The following is a 20,533-nucleotide window of genomic DNA, read 5'->3' as shown; positions in this document are numbered from 1 at the left end:
CATCTGTGTTGGGAATCTCATTGGCCAGAGACTGCTATAATGTGAAAAGATGCCAGCTATGCTTGTTTTGTCTGGCAGGTGAAGACTACAGGTTTTGCTTGTGCGAATACTGGTGAATCTACTTGTCTGTTTTAGTGAGCCACAGAAGTTCCTGCCTATGTGGTAATTTGGCGGAAATAATGTGTAAAAAGGAGTTGCATATTTCATTTCCCAAATGCATTTGAAATCTTTCATACATAAGGTAGGGTCTTGTACAAGAGTTAAATGAATTGCTGCAATATTTTGGCTGGAATGTGAAATAATGTGAATGAAGAAACTGCTAAAAATCATTCCTGGTAGGATACAATGTACTGCTGTACATACAAACTACCTTGTTTTCAATTACAGCTACTTTCAGCTACACAAATTATTCTTAGCAGTGAGCCTGAGTTGAATAGAGCAGTATCCAAATACCTGTGAAGAAATCTGAGAACACAAGAAAGTTCACCAAAATTCTGAAGACTGTATATTATTTTGTTCTGAAGTACTAATGTTAGTAGCTTAGCCATGACTTGTCCCAAGTGCAATATTAGAAGATTTTAATGTAATCTTTTCTACTTGAATATGGTCTATATAATATCCTATATTACTGAAAAAATATGGGATCAAGTTTATTTCCAATAAATTTCCAGTTAAAATCTGCATACCCGTCTGTTCTATTGTCTTCTCAATATGACTAGTTTGAATAGCAGCCACCACCACCTGCTAGCTGATTCTGAAGAGAAATCCCAGTGTATTTCTGAGAATTGTTGCTGCAGTTTGAGCCCAGTGCTTCATAAACGCTAGCACTAACACAGAGAGAAATCTAGTTCTATAATAAGTYGTAAACTTATGAAATGAGAAATTCCTTGTGGCTTCTACTTCTTGTTCCCCAGCTGTCCAAAGGGTGAGTTTGTTTTTCTTGATTCAGAGTTGGAAAGAACAGTCTCACTCTCCCAAGTGGTACAGATACATACAGACCTCAGTTTTTGCATGCTATTGTCCCGCATTAGTGAGAGAACTCCTGGATTTCTAGAAAGCTGAAATGCAAAATTCAGCACCTAAAATACACATACCACAATATATGCAGTAGGCTAGATTAATATATTATAGCAAAAGGGATACTGGAGAGGCATCTGCTACACCTCTTCTTAAAATTCTGTCCTTGCATTTTCTTACCCCAGACATCAACTTGATGCTAATGTGAATGTAAATGTACTGAACCAGACAGAGAGATCCTGTGGTTTAAAGGCTTTTGGAGAAGTCTGTAGATGTCACAGGCTAATACAAGCAGGTGCATCTTGCATTTTGTAGCCTCTGATAAAAGAAGGTCGTGTTCCTACAAAGTTGCCTTTTGTAGCAGCGTACAATCTAAGTGCATTTAAGCAAGCTCTTAAGATGGAACAAAAATCTAAAATGTTCAATTTTTATTTAAATGGTCCTTTTAAATGCATTATTTTCAGAGTTAGAACAGCTATCGACAGAAAAAAGCTTAAGCATTTCTAATTCCAGGGGATGCATAGAGCCTGTTACAATCATGGAATGTAGTGGACCACCTAATTCCACAGTGGACATCTGATGTAGTGTGCCTGAAGCGATTTTCTGATCTGGAGCACCCACGCGTGCGAGGCCAACGCAAATGGTGTTTTCAGTAATTTCTATAAGAAAAAAGAGTAAAAAAGTGATCCTTCTAAAACTTTTTCAAGGACCATATTCAAACTGTCACAAAAAACCACTTGATTGAGTCACAGCCACATCACAAAAAAAATGAAGTGCTTAAGCATTAGCACAAATCTCGTTAAGTCTCCAAATATTAAGTCAGAACAGCCTAGAGAGTAGAAGCATGTTTTCATAAGAAAATAGTTGTATTTTAAGGATGTTTATAAGTATGAATGGAAAAGTACCAGAAGTGGAATATGAAATTCATTCTGGAATTATATTCACTTAGAAAAGACTGCTGCTTCTGATCATTTACACATAAGATAAAATAGAAGGATTGTTTCCTTTTTTCATCTTAACACAGTATCAGGAATAAACTTTTAAGAGAAGGAGAATAGATGGGAAAATACTTAACAGAAATTCATCTGTGACAAGTGAGTCATCTTCATAACTGCTATGGACAAATGAAAAATAGATTTCACCCCATTCTTAAAAAAGATCTTCTGAAGTCTGTTCTTGACTGGTGTTTGAWTTGAAGGTCAAAATCACAGCCCTGCATCTTAAGAGTTAATCTAAATTCATGCTGGTATTCATGTAGAGCAGAGCATGACCAGCCTAAATAAAATACGGGGGAGATTTTTTTTTTTAAGCCTAACTGATCTAAAATGCTCAGGATCCTTCACCATCTCACAGCTACAGTGGATCAAAGAGCTCAAGCTTAAGATGGACAGAAACAATACAGGATTACCAAACTGAGACTGACTAAATCTCCAGGAGCCCCTAATGCCCATTCATCCATGTTGATTGACCTACAGGATGCTTGAACTCTGCCAAACCCATCTCCTGATTAGGATTTAAAGAAGCCTAATTGTACTGCAGATCAAGAGAATGCTCAGAGTAGGAGGAAAGGAGGAGAGTTCTGAGGCTCATCAATAAGGGGGAACAGAGAAGGGGAGCAGCAGACAGAAACACTGAATACTACCTGGGTCTTCTCCTTGGAGCCTCCTATTTCTAATAATGGTAAGAAGCTGTTCTGCAGCTTGGTTCACACTCATGTAGCGTGGTGGTTCATATATCTTCCTTCCTCTGCAGGGAAAGAGAATTAGAGTAATTTAACATATAACCCATTCCACTATCCCTAACAGTCTGTTTCACATTAAACCTTTGGACCAGCAAATCGAACTTGAGGGCGGCCAGGATTTTAAGCTAGGCCTTTTGAACAAGAGTGATTTTTTTTTTTTAGGAAGAAAGTAGTCTATTGTGCTCTTAGCACACGTGTGAAACAGCAGGGTTTCCATCTGGCAGATCACTTAAGTCTTAAAAGCAAATTCAGCTGTTGGAAGCAATATGCAGGTTTTGTACAATTGCTCCTGAAAGATGCATTAGACCTAAATTCAAGGACCAATCAGTGTTTTCCAATCCAGTGCCTTGTACACAGATGATTATAGACTAGAAATATATTTTTGTATGAAATGCTTCTTAGTTATTTTGCCAACTGTAGATTGACTCAATCAAAATTTATTTTGGAGCTCCAAAACAAAACAAACCTCGATGTTAACGTAAACCCAAGTTACAGCATGTCTGTAAGTAAGTAAATAAGTATTTATATTCTGCATTGTCAAAACATACAGATTTCAAGGGGATGATTAAGATGTGGCAAGAGCTTTTTCCAGATGCAGTTAAATGAGCTTAGTTAAACAGACAATATGGATAAAGTTCTCGTGTTAAAAAGCGTGTGTATTCAGCACTTCACATTGTTTCTAGCCAGTGTAAGGAAGAACTAATTCAGGACACTGTTTCAGCTATTAATCTTTTTCAGGATGGGATACAGTGCTACACAAGACAGGATGGTAGGAAAGCAAAACTTTACCTGCCAAGCAGAAGGTTCACCTCACTCTGACCTAATCCTTTTCATAGGAACAATTAAAACAAAGATTTGCTGCTGCTGCAAGCTTCATTCAGTTACTGTACATAAAGCCAGGTCCTACTGTAATCAACAGAAAAGTTCCACTTAGGAACAAAAGACTTTGCCCCCTGAGAAGTACATGAGGACAAGGCAGGTGAATTCAGTACTAGACTATAGGCAAAGAACATGCTGTGTGCTTCTATATATTTTTAAAATGATGACTGACTTACTTCATTAGATTTTCCAGAGACTGCTCCTTCACTTTAATGTCTGTAGAATAAAACAGTAATATTAAAACAGAATCCCTACAAACTTTCCAGTTGGACTTTTCTGTCTAGATAAAGCCTAGTTTACTTAGATTCTGTAAACTTCATAGGAATATTTTAGCTGTTACAGGAAAATGAATATGAATTACAGCCAAAGTTTAATCCATTCCATCTTACTTAATACATTAATAATAAAATACTTTGATTTTATGCATGTGTAATTTTCAGATTTTGGAGCAATAAAAAATATAGTATAAATATAATAGTATAAATAAAGTATAGAACTGACAGGCATATTTATCATTGGATAGGATTGCTAAATGCTAGGAGGTTTAACCACACAAGGATATTGGGATATTCCTAACTTACAAATACTTTGTGGTCACAGAGTAAATCAGCATGACTGATCGACAGTGATTACATCACTACCATGGAGGAACCTCACTTTCATTAGCACTTCCTTCCTGTCCCAATCAAAATATAGAACAATCTTCTGTTATGGGAAAAAGAGGATTGGGACGGGGGGGGGGGGGGGGGGGGAGGAGTGTCAGGTAAGAATCTGCATATCTGCAATTTTACAAAACTACTAGACCACAGTCTGAGAGACAAATCAAATGATATTAGTATGCATCAGCCTCCCTAAATATGCTAACAGACAATCATATTATAATAATCTGTATTCAAATGCCTGAAAAGTATTATCAAAGTGAAAGCTAGACACATTTTCAAACTTAAGAAGAGTATCACTTAGATGATGAGATCAACTCCTAAACCAACATGATTCTGAAAGATTTTCTGAAAGAATATGCGAAGTTGCAAGATTACTTGTGCACAGCCTACCAAATTGCTTATATGTCAATGAAGTTGCTTTGAAATCAGAAATGTATCAGCATTTTTTTCACATCACATTTGCTTACCAGATAATCAAATTGGATAATCAGTTGAATAAACAACACATACATACATCAGAATAACCAACTAGTATTAAGGAATCAATTATTTTTGAAACTGATAGTTTTCAGCTATGAGTTACAATTAGATTTTTATATGATAGTATGACAAACGTCCCTGAATAAAGAGGTTTTTCATTCAATTTTATTGTTTCAAAAATKTTTACTTTTCCTGCTGTATAAAAAAATTAAATATAAGAAGAGAAAATGTAGAAGTCATTATCAAAAGAATCCAAAGGATACTTTGTTCTTAGTTTTAACAGATAGTCCTTGTAATAATCTTTGTTTGAGACATTCCTGAAGTCATCCTTCTTTAAAACAAATTATCAAAATGCTTCTTTTTAGCAAAGTTTGAAAACAACCAAATCTCCAGTCATCGGAAAGTTTGATGTGCAATGATGCTTACACATTTAAATTGTTTCCTGATCAGGATTCCTCCAGTTACCACAGAATTTGTTTTTAACTTCAAATCTTAATGTATCAAGCATTGACAGATCCCAGCTATGTCTGAAAGACATACAGAAAAGATATCTAAATCTATATACAAATAAGCAAGTGCCTTATAGTGTATACTCAGGCAATTCTATAACCTTTAAGAAGCTACCCAGTCAGGTAGACTTACTCAGAAGGTGGCTTCTTGAGAAGGCTAGGATTCTTGGGCAGGAAAGATAAAGATCAGACAAATACATGGAAGAGCCTGAGGACAGTGGTCAGCTACAATCACTTTTCTGTTCTGGATCCATGATCAAGAAGAATTTTTTTTTTTTTTTTTTAACAGTACGCAAGCTTCTCTACAGACAATCACTTTTTGCCAAAACATTGTTAGATGAGATAATTTAGGAAATAAAATATCACCTTGCAAAACAGAAGCTTGGTTAAAGGTATGATTTAGCAATTCAAAAGGTCAAATGTGCTAAGATTTACACTAATTAAGTCAATAAAGTGTAGCTGCTAGTTCCTGCAATGTCATTTGGACCCTGAGCTAGATCTAGCTTAAAATTATACTGGTTGTTATAGCAAACAGGCCTCCTGGTCCTGTTTGACTTCTGTGGCAGCACAATTTCTTACAGATTTTCTGAGGAGGAATGAGTCCTGGCCACTGTAGCATGAACAATGCCTGAACTGATTCTGAGTACACATACACTAAAGCTTTAATTTTTACAGTATTTTCACAGATATATTAGCTTAGAACATTTGTTTRATCTCACACACTTCATCTTACACCTATCACTGCTGGGTCTGGACACTGTGCAAGATGGTAGCTAAGGAACAGGGATAGCTGCTGCTTACCAAGTAAGCACAGTGTGTGCATTCCATTCTGCCTGTTCTTCTTGATCTTGTCAAAAAAGCTTTCTGGCTTCCATGCATCTGTCCAGAAAACTATAGAAACTGTTTCTCCAAAATTGTACAACTGCAAAACAAAACAAATCCAGTAACATACACATACAATAAAAAAAGTGGAAGAGAACACAAAACATGGTATAAAAATATTGAACAGCTGGCAACATTGAAAAGTCCTGAGATGAGTTAAGAAAGAGGTTTTATACTGCAGCAAGCATTCTTCTATGAGAAGCTTGTTTGCTCTTTTCATAAACACTTCAAAAAACATTGCTTTAAAAGAACAGTGCTTCCTTTTAAAAACTGCCCTGCAGTTCTCTATATCTCCTGGTTAGTTCCAGTGCATTTGCTTTCTCTTCTTACACCCAAATCAGTAATTAGTGAACTATTTTTCTCTTCTTGATAATAGAGGAGATGCAAAGTTATGTCCTTACTGAACAGTAAAGCATCTTRCAGATGACTAATGAACTACCTGTAAAGTTTTCATCTGTCCCTGCAATCCTCCTTCCATTGTATATTAACTTTCAATCTACCTTCTGTACTTTGTGACTTTATGCTGAAGCCCTTATAGAGGCAAAATGTTGCAAGGTTAGAATCAAAATTATTACTAATTCTTACTTTGGTAAAAGATAGCCAACTTCTAATACTACTGTAATTCTTGCAATATTTTTCTAAGCTTTAATTCTACTGCTATGCTATGACTTGTACTAGAACAGATGCAGTGAAAGCTGTACCATGCAAAAGAAGTCACAGATGCCTCTAAATAGGCATTCGATCTAAAGATCTGAAGACAGGGACAGATTGTGCATGTAGCAGAGAGGTGAAATTTTTCTTATGCACATATAATAAAAAAAATCACTGCCTTCAGCCTCAGTCTTGACACTATTTATTACCGTAAGTCTATAATCTTTGTGAAGACATCTGAAGTAACAGACATGCCAAWCATTTCCAGTGATGCAAAACTGAAAGATGGAAGCAAAAGCAGAATTTAGCTTGGAAGCTTTGGTAACTGACTTGAAAAGTAGAAATGCACATCAATTCAGGCTAATACAGCTCTGGAATGAGGCCAACGAARATAGATTTTGTATCTTGCCAACATTCTGTCTGCTTGAGTCTACCTGTTCTGTCAGAGATTGGTAAAGCATGGAGATACTCTAGCTACAACATCTTTTTCTGCCTGTTCTGCAGCTATGTGGTTCCTCACTGGCTGACAATGACAGGATGGCAGGGAAACAACGATTATATAAACTGACCTCCCCACTGTCACTGTAAACGTGGAAGGAAGAATTGCTTTTCCAAGCCTGCTACAGGAGGCAGTGTTAGGAGAGGGAAAGGACCATGCCTAGAAGTAACTCTGACAGCTCTGTGCCATCTGGGGATTCCTCTACATATCTTATTGTGGCATTAGATTGCGGTTTTAGCTTCTTTACGCTGGCAGAGCAGAACAGAGAAGACAGAGGGCAAACAATTTGAATCAAAGCAGAAACACATTTGTTTTCAAGGGATCGAGAGCTCAAATTTTAATCATTCATGCTAACAGGAACAACATTTATTCAAAGTGTCCTGGAACATTACTGAAAACATTTCCTCTTTTAACTATTTCATTCTAGCACAAGGACAAGAACACACAGCATACATTTCACAACCTAAAGGTTCTTCCCAGTAACCTAAAAATAGGTTGAACCAACAAGTGCTCCTGATGTAACTTTTTAACTATTTAAAGGCTATGGTTCTAGAAAAAACAAGCTCTGTTTTGCCTATCTTTCATTTGACAAGTTAGAGCTCTTTCCATTTTGTAGGCAAATTGAAGAAAAACTATTAGAACGAGGAGTTTCCCTTTCTTTCCTCCACTGTTGGAGCATCTGTGAAGAAGTCAACTTTTAATCTCATTGGTGAGGCAGTAGCATACTTTCAGTGCTCAAACACCTGCTAAAATGGCCTGACTGACATCTGAAAGCCATTGCAGCCACTTCCCAAAAAGAAGTAGCCCTCCTTCAGTACAGAAGGTGGCCTCAGATTTTACCACAGTTCCTTCAGCATCTTGATACCCTGAAGGAGAGAAACTTCTACCTATGCCTTAGGGCAAAGAAAGAGGTGTGCAGAAATGGGCAGAATGTTACTATCCTATAACAATGTTACAAGTAATCAGATCTTTTAAGCCACTCTGTCACATCATAAAAAAAACAAGTCGGTTATCCAGCTTACTACCTGTTCTGATCTTATTATTTCTCTCAGATGTTCTTTCCATACATCAGTACAGAGATTCTTCCAAGATCTTTGCCAACAAGTTAAGCAAGTTATCCTTCTTGTGCAAGCACTACCATGGTTGGATTCACTGAATTTATTTACCATCAGCACTAGATTTTGCATTAAAGTTTGAATGTCGAAAAGAAAGAATAGAGCATTTTTGTCAGAAAGAGCTTGTTTGTTCAGTAGAAGCAACTTTAGAACGTCTTCAAGTAGTATAGCCATCATGAGAAAACCATAGTTAGTTTCAAAAAAATTATACAGCTTGGTTTCTCAGCAGTTAGACAGCATGGAAGTAGCTTCTACACCAACAGAATGAAACAGGGAGTATTTTATTAAYCTCACAAATGACTTTGCAACTTACACTTTTGTACTAACTAAACAATGAAGAACAGATTTCCTAGCATTAATGCATGCRCATTTTTTACTTTAAGGGAAGTAAGAGTGGAAAATACTACTTTGGAAACCTACTGGTATACCAATAGTCTATGAAATTCTGTGGAACTCCTATTCCTCCCGCCCTTACAGAATACTGCACAAAGCTGAGTTCTTCAGCTCCCACCTTCACGAGCTTAGAAGCTGTAACGATCTKTTTTATTCACACAGATAATATGACAGAATATCTGACAACCTTTGGTTCTGAGGTGGCTGTCTGCTCTCAGTTAGTATTTTTAACTCTTCTATTAATATTTCTTGCTTTACTTGTTGTTTATATAAGTTTACGTAAACTTGTTGTTCATACAATATTGGTAGCTAATTGTGAGGCCAAAATAAAGTAGGAGAGAAAAAGTGCTGTATCATGACCTCAGCTCAGAAAGCCTGCATGAAAGTGAAATTTCAAAAGAACTACAGAGCAACTTCATTAATGGCCTATCTGAATGACATTAGAAACCTGAAGCTGTCCAGATCACCAGAAGCTCACTTAAAATACTGTTGTGGCCAATCACAAGAATACAGAGCATGAAAAGGAGGAAGGAGTTGAAACTAAATAGGGAAATTAAAAAAGGAAGATTCCTCCATCCCCTCTAAAAAGTACTAAAGCAAGCAGGAGAGAAAATGCAAGATAGTATTAAAGGGCAATAGGGCAACAGCTGCAGAGAAACCAAGAAGTAAACATTTCAAAATGCAGACATTTATTTTTACAGCATCTTTCCCAGAATTATTGCTATATCAGCTGCAATGGTGACTCTGCATTTTTTCAGTTAAGAACCTAACTCCTGCCCTAAAATCTCTGAACAATTTCAGAAGTAGGAACATTCCAGGAGAAGAAAGTAATAGGGAGTCTTGTCATTATGTCATGCTATGCAATGTTCATCCTCAATCTAACAAATCAGGTTTTTGTCACCTTATCTTCCATAACCAGTTTACACCCTTCCACACCATTATCTACTTCATATTAAAGAGTCTCTGCTGTTCTATTTACTATATATTTTGCCAGATGACAACTTGGGAAATAGAAGGATCAACAACAAAGAGGTAGCAGGAATCAGTCAAGCTTCATTTTCAGTCATTATTGGTCACATAAAATAATCCTAAATTTAAACTTAGCCTTTTATGCCATATTGTCTAGTACCACAGGCTTTGAATGCATAAGATGAGAACTTTCACATGAAATGGATGTTTCTGCATTTCACACAGACAGGGCTGGAACTCCTTTTGGTACTGCAAGCCAGCAGACTGGCTCAGCTGTCTCATGAACCTCCAACATCCCTTAGTAGGTGCCAGAGAGAAAGCAACTGTGGAAAAAAAAAAAAAGGATATCTGGCTGAGGATAGCCCACTCCATCATGACTGCAGTCCTCAGAACGCAGATGAGACAAATGACATAAAAGCAGGTGAAGCGAAGAACACTTTTCTATTATTATTTTTATTTATTTTGGCTGCCCCCTGTATCAGGACTTTGGAAATAGCCACTCCTGAAGCAGAACAAATTCAACTATCAAAAGACTCAAACTTATTCCGTGAAGCAGACTTGAACCAGACAGGATTTACCCTCAAAAAGTAACATTGCCTTGTCTTTAGTAACCTCCTCAGACTYTTCCCAGCAATACTAGACAATGATTCTTTCCCACTCTCATTTGGGTTAATAAGATGAAACAAAGATATCTAAATAGTCTTGAATCTATTCTGATAAAACAGGTGTTTCTGGGCCATATATCTTGGTAAAAAATGAAATTAAGATGCACATCAAATGTGAGTAATAAAATAGTGTAACTAGTATTGATTTAACATTTAATTGGTTTGAGAAACAAACACCGAATTTTAAAAGGCCTGGAAACAGTCAGCAAGAACACCAGTTAGTGACAGAAAATATGATTATAATTATTATGGTTCTATTCCTGCAATTACTATAGGTTTTCTGTTTGAGCACGGCAAGTAATGATAGCAACCCTCAGCTTCCTTATCTATAAGTAATACTTCTGTACTTGACACAAAAAGCTTAAACTATTAAAGACTCAAAGATAACGTGGTAAGTATGACAGAAGAGCTGCTTTTGTGTTTCAGGTACAAGGGATCAGCCAGTAGTTAAAAGGCAAAATTACTTTGTAATTGTAATTATGTTACAAGAATTAACTGAACTGCTAAGAAAAAAAAAGAAAAGAAAATCAGCGACATGAGTCACTGAAAGAAAAGAGGGAACAGGCAGATGTTTGTTCTGAGACTATTCAGGTGGAAAGTGGGTATGTATCAAAAGAAAGGCAAGTCTTAGCCATGACATGTTTTTTGCTAGCTACCTTATCAACATACAGTCACTTACACACTTAAAGCTAGTAACACTATTGTCCCAGAAACAAGCAGCTCCTTCTTTAGATCTAGTCATGTTTATTAAACAAAGAGATAAATGGAACCAGGTCTAAGAATGGGAACTGAAAGCATATGAGATGTACAAGTGTTCATCATACAAGGGAAAGAGGTTTGACTTTTCCTTTCCATAAAGACCTTTCCTAGTAGATCTGGAGCACAAAATGAAAAATGGTTGCTGAAGACAATTTAGGAATATACCCCTAAAAAAAACTTTGAAACAGATCAGACCATTCATTATGTTTGGTTAAGCAGGAAAAGAATCTGCTCTCAAGCTGAGGAGGGATTTGTACATTAGGGTAATACAAACAATATACACAGAATTTTAGCTAACTAGCAGAATTAACTAATTAGATATGTTTGCTGAAGCTTAAATCTGCTCACTATATTCTATTCTAGGTGTTCTCAAGAATCTCTCTTCAGAAAATCCTATTTCATCTTTCTTTTCTCTTTCCTCTTCCTCTGTGGATCTTTCATATCTCTTTCTTTCTAACTCCCTATCTCAGCCCTTTGTCTCCACCTCCATGGCTTGTCTCCAGCTTTGCACTTCAGTTCTCAATCATCTTTTTCATAGTAACACTATCTCAAGCCATTTCAATTTCAGCATCATCCTTTCACATGCATCACAGGTCAGCATGATGCAAAGCATGTAAGACTAGACTCTTGCCTCCATCTTTAACTTGCAATGCTGAATGATACTCTGATGAAGAGAACTAAGGCCACGTCTTGCTCTTAGGGTAGCTCAGCAGTGGTAGAACAGAGGTAACTTTTCAAAATACCAAGTTCTGCAAACCTAGACAACTACAGCCCTGCTGCTAATGATGAAAGCTGGAATGTACCACTAGTTATCACCTATTAGAAATGCTTTGTGAGAACTTTGGTCTTTCCTTGGGGATTTTTCCCCCCACACTTGATTTCCCCAGCAGCATAGATAGATACCAAACCTCATGACTGACTTCTTCAGCATTTGTTCTTGACTAACAAGTCAGTGATCAACCTACTTCAATGTCAGATTCCAGACAAGAGAGGTAAATCTACAGAGAATATACTAAGGGGTAATCACAGGCAAGCAATTTGCCTTTTGTTTTTTCCCACCTGTTCTGTTTTCATTTGTTCTTGAAGGAATAAAATAGAATAAAAATCTGACACGGCAATACATAGCAAGAACAGTGTAAAGGGGATAGCAATAGTAGGTCATAGAGCCTCATCCTCAGTCTAGTACTTTACTAAGTTATACTCAGCTTTCAATAGTTGCAACTCATTGTATCATCTGGCAGAGAAAGAATTTCCCAGAAGTTCAAAAAGTTTAGTTTTTAAAACTAAACTGCTGCACATTATTTGTGACAYATGGAATCAGAAAGCTTACTCTCCTGACTTACTCTACATTGCAAGAAAACTGTACAACTACCAGGACTTTGCTAGCTGCACAGAAACATTGCAGATGTTGATGATGACAAAAGACATGCTCTTTTGTGGGCATACTGGGCAGTAGCTGCATTTCACAGAGGGTCTAATCAGCAGCTACAGCTCACTACGCACATGGCTTTCAGAACAACCTATAAAGGTGTTTCCTGTTTTTCTCTAGTAAGAAAGAAAGAGGTTTTGTATCATAATCTGATTAAAACAAGAAAAAAAAGTTAAGCCTTTTCTGCGGTGAAGCAAAAGAGGAATCCCTGCTATACTTGACAGCAACTTTGCTATTTGAAACACTAACTCCAAAACCCAACTGATGGCAGGAGACAGCCACATACCATATAGAGATGAAGACTGTTCAGAGAAGTTAAACATCCACCATAACTCTTAATTAAATCATAGGCTGCTTCTTAGCGTGATGGCTTCACTTGCTGTTTACACTCATAAGGCACAATTAAGAGTTAATCATATGGCTGGTTATAGGTCAGTAACACAATGTGATCACAATTTCCCAAAATGATTTTTACAATGGGAATGTTGTCTTATGAGAAGGCAGCCCCTCCCAAGCCACGGCAGAAAGGGAGACTATTGCCAGAGTGAATAACATCACATTTCCTTCATGGTCTGTTCCCCTCAGCATGTGGTAGGGAAATACTAGCTAATCTCCAAAACTGTACATACATGAAAAATGTATATACACTTTTGGTAACATACTCCCACTTAGTTTTTTGCTCTTTTTTTTTTTTTGGCCAGCCTAGAAGCCTTACACTCCTTCCTTTGCCTAACCATAGTTGCAGGGCAGAGCAAGCTTTAAGAAAACTGTGTCAGCTGTAAGCTTTGGGAATAGGAGCCTTTCATCTTCTTTCCTAATTGGCAGAAGAGAAAGAACAGTAAAAGGTGATGGGTAGGAGAAACCACTTGTCAACAGTCTGACAGCAGAGGCAAACTTAGCACCATAAAGCCAAAAGGGGAAAGGGTGAGTCCCAGCCTTAACTTTGCTGTTACCCACCCGCGTAAGTGCAATCATGCGACAGCTACCACCTGTCTGCTGTACACATACAGTTCAAACACCAAGGAGTCTATTTCCTTCCTAAAAAGATAATTTTGCCCAAGTCTTATAGCAATAAGCAGGTGTCACTAAGAAAGTGCTCACAGGAAGAACTATAAAGATTGCGACAATCCAGTGTTGCATTCCCTTTTGTACTAGCATTCTGTGTACTAGTACAACAGGTGTCAATGCACTGCTGCTGAACTGCCTGATCAGACAGAGCTCTCTCATTTCTAAATCATGTCATCCAGGTGTAATCAACCTAGAGATGATATTCATCCTATTGCAACAGATTCTGTTGCTGGGTAGCATTGAAATAACATACTGGAGTTTGTCAGTGTATGTTTGAAGGCATCACTTGCTTGTTGAAATAAAAGATAGTATTCTTCTGTTAAGTTAGGAAGGAATGTTTCCTCCTGCAACAATGATAGCACATTGTTCAGACCCTCAAGTACTGGCTATAGCACTTTACATTCCTGTGCCTTGCTTACACTCTTGGCAAATCTCAAGCTTTTTTGTTGTTTGTTTTAAAAAAGGGTTCCTATACAGAGGGAACAATTTTGAATGGTGAGAGGGCAGGCTCCCTGCAGCACAGGTGATGGTAAAGTAAAAACATACCCTCTGCTAAAGGAACTGATAAGAACAAGAGGAGGAAGATGCAACTAATCTACATGTGATTAGTGATGCCACACACATTAATACATTGTTCAGGCAGGAAAATAAGCAAGTGAGCTGTATACATGTAAAAGGAAGTAGTCAAGGATTTTCTTCTTGGACACCAGATCTTTGCTGCTTTAGCTACGCAAGAAGCACAGAAACCATTGCTTGTTCTTTCAGTTGTTGGCTAGAGCAAACCCCTTATAYTTCAGCAAACAGGCAGAAAGCGAAGACCGGCCAACTCAAAAGAGAAAGAATGTATCATGTACAGAATTCTGGAACTAGCTGTGATCCATGCTGGACAGATACACAGGCCTGTGCATGTATTCCTTTTATTACAAGACCAGCATATTTCTCAACAGGATARCAACCTAATTTCAGAATAAACTTATCAGGTGACCATCAGTAGTAGAAGGACGCTAACATGGACAAAGCTTTATCTGTAAAACAACTTAAAGTCTCGTGGGGTGTAGTTTAGAGGATAGAGAAGCGTTATGCACATGCACTCATAAAAAGGGACTTGTACTGGTTTTGCTGACGTGTAGTATGCTGAAAAGGAAGTGTTAACAAATTCTGACAACAGAAATGGACAATTGCTACAGATCTTCAAGCTTTAGATTACAACATGCCCTACTGCATCAGTAGGGAAGCTCAAAAATTTTAAGTTTAGCAGTTGAGGAACAGCATATATACAAATAAAGTTACCTGTAAACCACAGCAGCCCACTGCATTCATTATTGAAGCATTATGAATAACCCTGTACGGAATTCCCAGTTTTACTGCACGTAGTACTAAATCACTGTGTGTTGTGGCCCTGCAGTAAGAAGGGAAGGGGGTTAAAGATTGAAAATATACACTGAACGTATGTTACTAGCACTGTAGTTCGCTTTGAAACTAAAAATCAAATCATTCACAAATAAGGGAATGCAGAGGTATCAAAAAGGCAACAATAACTTCGCTTACTGTTATGAGAAAGTAAAAACTGCAGTAAAGCCCACATACTTCATCTTCCCCAGCTGAAAATACAGGTAGTCTCACTATGCTACTGTTCTTTGCAGCTTTCTGGTGTTATTAAAACTGCAACATTAGTACAATTGTTACTTTTAAATAACTTTGGCAAATATTTGAAAAGGAAAGTCCCATTTGTCCTTTATCTTCTGAAGGTGTCTGTTGGACACCTGTTGAATTGTAAACATCAGCTCTACTTGGCATAGACTTCAGCAAAATTCCAGTATTTCATTAAGCACTGCACAGCTAGGCCTTCTCCAGCAAATGCTAGAAAAGCAACACTCTCAAATAAGCAGAACTTTGAACGGATTGAGGCGAGCTGTGCACAATACTTGCAGAAGTCATCCTTAAAGTAAATCAACTCTTAAAATATTTAAGCCAAAATTACTCCAAATAATAATGCCTAGATTTGTTGAGAGAACAAGCTTAATCAAAAGTAATTACAAATAATCCTAGTTAAGTTTATAAATAAGCTCAATTTGGCTCCAGGTATMTAATACTCAAACACCTTGCCATGACTGCAGCAAGAATCACTGGACTTGCAGTTAACAAGATCAGGGTTAGAGTCCTTTTAAGATGGTAAGTAAAGATAGATCYAGGGTAGTCTATCTTTGAACTGCAATGATTTTTAAATGTTTATCTTGCTTGCAAACAGTATGTACATGTTAGGAACTACATTTTTCCATATGAAAAAAAATGGAAATGCACCCACCCTTGCCTGAATTTATCAAATCTGAACAGCAACTTTAGTCATGTCCTTTTCCCCAAGCTGTATCACACCCTGTGCTGGCCATAACAAAGGAAGAAGTAGAGAAAGAAACAGCATATGTTGATCAGAATAATTAAATAGAAAGACTGCCTTCCCCCTGGCCAGGTTCAGCTCCCATACAAGATTCCCTTGATCTTTGGTCTGATAATTTCCACCTTACATGTCTGACTAGCACTATTCAGCCAATTGGGTGCTTCAGATAGTAAAGTCTCATTGGGGAAACTAGACAAAGGAATCTGATTTTGAAAAAATCAGAGACTTGATAAAAATAGATTCCCAGATCTAGTAGTACACAGTAAGGTTACCTAACAGTACTCCCATTAGTAAATAAAATATGCTCCTGACTTCCATATGCAAAGGTTCGTTTAAGAATGCTTGCTCTGAGAGAGATGAGGGCTAGTTTTAATGCCTTAAATTATTCGCTTCACATACACAGGACAAGGGGGACTGGAGGATTTTGTGGTTATGTTAAAGCTGACCAAGGCATCAGCTGGTTTTATTCACTGAAACTTGCTCCAGACAGTATTTTTCCCCAATAGATCTGTCCATAATGACTATAGCTAAAAGCAGAAAAGCCCTCAGCTAATACCAGCAAAGGGCCTGATAGAATTACCCCTCTGCACTCCAGGCTATGCTAATATTTTCTGTCACTGATGTAGCGTTCAAGAAGTTTTGTGGGTAGTAATAACATGAATATTAGCACACACTAGATGAAAGAGGCCTTTCTGGCATGATATCAAAATTATTAGGCTTCTGCTAGCACATTTACGGTTGTTTTGTCTCTAGATGAAACATTTGCAGTGAACAACAGTGAGAGGAACTACACCATAAGCATAGCTAGTTTTTTCACCTTAAACATTAGCTGCACACAGCTGAGATCTTTGAAAGATTCAGCCAAATACTTTTCTTGCATGCAAATATTTGAAATACTAGGATCAGCAGCAGTCACACAGTTTTTGTCCACCTTCCTTGCAGCTTCTCCTAGAACAGAAGCTTTCAGTTCTCTTTCTTAGTAATTTCATGAATCCCTAAATCCACAGGGCTCTACACAGGCATAGGAGCAGTTCTAGCTGCAATGCTAATGGCTAAGAACATACACATTTAGATAATATCAACTCATTCTAAAAAAGGTAGTTTTCTACAATGAAGTATGATATAGTTATCAGAACAGAAGCATTTGGTCACTGAAACTATTGGTGTGGGAGGCAGATGAAGATGCTGCTTACAAGAAGTGATAGTATTTCAAAAAGTGAAGGGTTTTTCCTTTGTGTTGTTTAGCCTGGTGTGTTTACTTACATCAGTCCTTGGTCCATAATACAAGGGTACAGGTAACATGGCTCTACATGAATCCTAATTTTAACATTAACATGCATTGAAAGTATAATTAATATTTCTGAAATATAGCATCATCTGCCTCTAAGTACTGGTTTAATATAAGATTCTCTTCACAATACCCCTTGTCCTATATTTACATAAATTATTCACTTTTGAGATGTGCACACTGCTCCTCTATTTATAAACTCTCCGTATTTTTTTCTCCCATAAACAGGATACTCAGTGATTTGTTTTTTTTCTTGTGCCCCTTAACACTGTGGTATAAATCTTGATTCACTAGCTGGAGACCAAAAGCTCTTCTGTATGGCTTGACATTACAGATTGATGATGCCTGACTGAGAAGACAGAAAGAGATCCTTCTGGTGATAGGAAGGGGGGAAGGAGAGGAATCACCTTCCAGCACAAATACAAAATGGAAACAAAAGGTTTAATAAACCAAGTTAAGACATTTATAATGACCTAAGTGACTTTAAAGACTAGCATAGATCAAGGCACTGGACAATGAACAATCAGCATTCATTCTAAAACAACAGAATAAAAGCCATAGTTTATAAATACAAACCTCAACTAAAAGAATATACTCTCAAAACATATTGCTGTTCTTTATTATGCCAGAGCCTAGAATTTTTTGTTAGCAAACAAAACCTGGAACAAAATATTCTCTTTGAAGGCCAACATGGAGAATGAAATGCTAATAAATCACTTCTGAAGAAGAGATTTATATATCTCTGAGCTCCACATTCCCATCTGTAAGGGATGTCTGGGTGAGAAAACTCCAAAACAAGATGAAGTGTAGAAAACTGTACATATATTTTGTATGATATAGAAATGTTCTACAAATCARCTATTCCTTCCTCACAAAGAACTACAGTTATGGAAGATAGTCCCATTCTACTTTAAGAAGGTGATCAAGCTAGAGTAATAATTAAAATGTTGCCTCATCTTACCCAAAGGGATCACCGACCACAAGAAAAGCAACATCAAAAGCATCAGCTTCTTTTAAAATACTGTCTGCTTCTTGTTCCACTGTTTCTCGATCAGCCACAATCAATTCTTTTCCATAAAACTCTTCCTAGAAAGTGAAATTAATAAGAAACAGCAAAATAAGACATTTGGGATTGTTTCCGTCTGTGCTCCAGTTCAGGAACACAGACAACATATGCTGGAAGAGCTAGCTCAATTATTATCGTCAGCTCTTTGACCCATGTGTTAGAAAACTCTACCTCCCCCTGCAAGAACACCTGAACCTCCCATTAGGCAGCTCTTTAGTTGACRAAAATTACTGCCAATCATTATTACACCAATTTTATTTTCTTTACGCCATCTGTATCAGTTCAGGAGCTGCTCCACAAGCAGCCTGGTTACACTTACAGGTTGAAGGTCTCTGCCTGGCCATTAGGTGTAGTAATTTAGCCAGTCATCTCAATGGAAGTCATCCCCAGTYACAGATCAAAGCCTAACTGCTTAGGCTAATTATATTACTAACATCAAACCAGATACAAACAAGACACCAGCTATTACTATAACCTTGTTTTCCAGTTTTTATTTTTCTTTAGTACCTTGTAACTAACCACATCTAAGGGAGAAGTTCATATTAAGCCTTTGCCTTCAGTTCTCCATAAGAAATACTGTACCATGTATGCAAGTAAATACATTTGACTGTCCTTCAAGCACTTCCCTTCAGCAGCTGAGTAATCATTAGGTCTCTTTGCATGTTTTAAACATATTTGCAGATTACAGCTTCAGATATGTAGTAAAACTTCACTTAGTTCCAGAAATACGCTTACTGATTATCTCAAGCATCTCTGTAAGTAAAGTTTCACCATACATTTCACATGCTGTTTACATGATGAAGTAAAAAGTTTTTTCCAGGGCATAGACTAAAAACAGTGGTTTTGTTCTGACAGTATTCAGCACATTTGCATACTAATACAAATACCTACATGCTGTTAAAACTGGCAAGTCAATTATGGTCCAAAAAGGTTTTCCTCTGACTTTCCCTTTGATTTCAGCAGTAAATTCATCTTTGCCTACAAAGAACAGTGAATTGACAGGAGAATCACCATATTTGTACAGAAGAGAAATGGGGCTTCCATTAAAGAAGTATATCCGAAAGCTAGGCATAAGGCCTCAGATATTGGGTTTGGTTCCATTTTCTAAAAGTGACCTTCTCATTTATTTTGGTTAAGTTTCACTGTCTCTGTAAGATAAGGATATTATTCTCCCTGTGAAACAAACTGCAAATTGTTCAAATTCTATAGAAAGGGTATCACATATGTTATATAAGCAAATCTGATACCTATGATTCAGAATGGCTGACAACAATCCGGGAGTACTGCTGAAGTCCATGTTATTATTAAGAGACCCAAAATTCAGTTTGACACTCCACTTGTTTTTTCTTAAATTTCTTACACTACATGGACGTTAACAAGTAGCGCAGAACAACAGAAGCAGACCAGCTGGTGTTAAGAATCCAGTAATAAATAATGCTACATACATTTTGGTGCGTTAACTACAGGACCAGACTGACTCTAGTCCAGTACCATGAACGGATGCTCTTTAGAAGCTGGAGTGCATTGCCAGAGCACATCTTTCAGCTATTTTACCCAACAGAATCCATTTGCCTGCTCTCAGACTGCTCCACAATGCAAACCAAGGCACATTAGAGTTTATCAAAAGCACTCTTCTGATCCAAGCTAAAAATGTTGACTCACTAGGAGGTCACTAGATGCAAACAGTTCTTTCACCAAATTGAGGGCTAATTTAGATGGTCAACATTGAATAGCTTTGAATATATGTTTAGATAGGAAAACAAAGATAAACTAAGTCATGTCATTTGAATTTTGAGATTTGATTTTAAAGAAAAAGCCAAAAATGTTCAGTAATTTCCTCTTATTCAATGTTTTACTTTCAGCTGCTAGGAATCTTCTATTATTATTATTTTTTTTTGATTGAAAATGCAGGTCTTGCAAAGTAGATGCATTCAAAGAATCACTCTGCCAACTTTCTAGCTATTCAACAACAAAAATTGTCGTGAACAGATTCATTCCAATTCAGGTTGCTTCAGTGTACCAAGTTAAACAAAAACACAACATGTGTATCCACACTGCAAAAAAAA

General features: G+C 37.2%; 1 protein-coding gene across 1 annotated transcript in view; it reads right to left on the bottom strand.

The window, feature by feature from the left end:
• Window positions 1-1,422: 1,422 nt before the first annotated feature.
• Window positions 1,423-20,533, bottom strand: part of DPH5 (diphthamide biosynthesis 5) — a 20,134-nt gene continuing 1,023 nt past the window's right edge. The window contains exons 2-7 of the mRNA XM_085308270.1: window positions 18,363-18,487; window positions 15,009-15,117; window positions 6,090-6,210; window positions 3,814-3,853; window positions 2,660-2,763; window positions 1,423-1,676 (exon numbers count right to left, since the gene is read on the bottom strand). Of these exons, the coding sequence (XP_085164396.1) occupies window positions 1,450-1,676; window positions 2,660-2,763; window positions 3,814-3,853; window positions 6,090-6,210; window positions 15,009-15,117; window positions 18,363-18,487 (726 nt within the window). The 3' untranslated portion in view covers window positions 1,423-1,449. The remainder of the gene's footprint in view (window positions 1,677-2,659; window positions 2,764-3,813; window positions 3,854-6,089; window positions 6,211-15,008; window positions 15,118-18,362; window positions 18,488-20,533) is intronic.

Source organism: Rhea americana, unplaced genomic scaffold (assembly GCF_003343005.1).
Source record: "Rhea americana isolate MKP2758 unplaced genomic scaffold, rheAme1 scaffold_272, whole genome shotgun sequence".
NCBI lineage: Eukaryota > Metazoa > Chordata > Aves > Rheiformes > Rheidae > Rhea > Rhea americana.
This window is presented reverse-complemented; position numbering and strand designations above follow the sequence as displayed.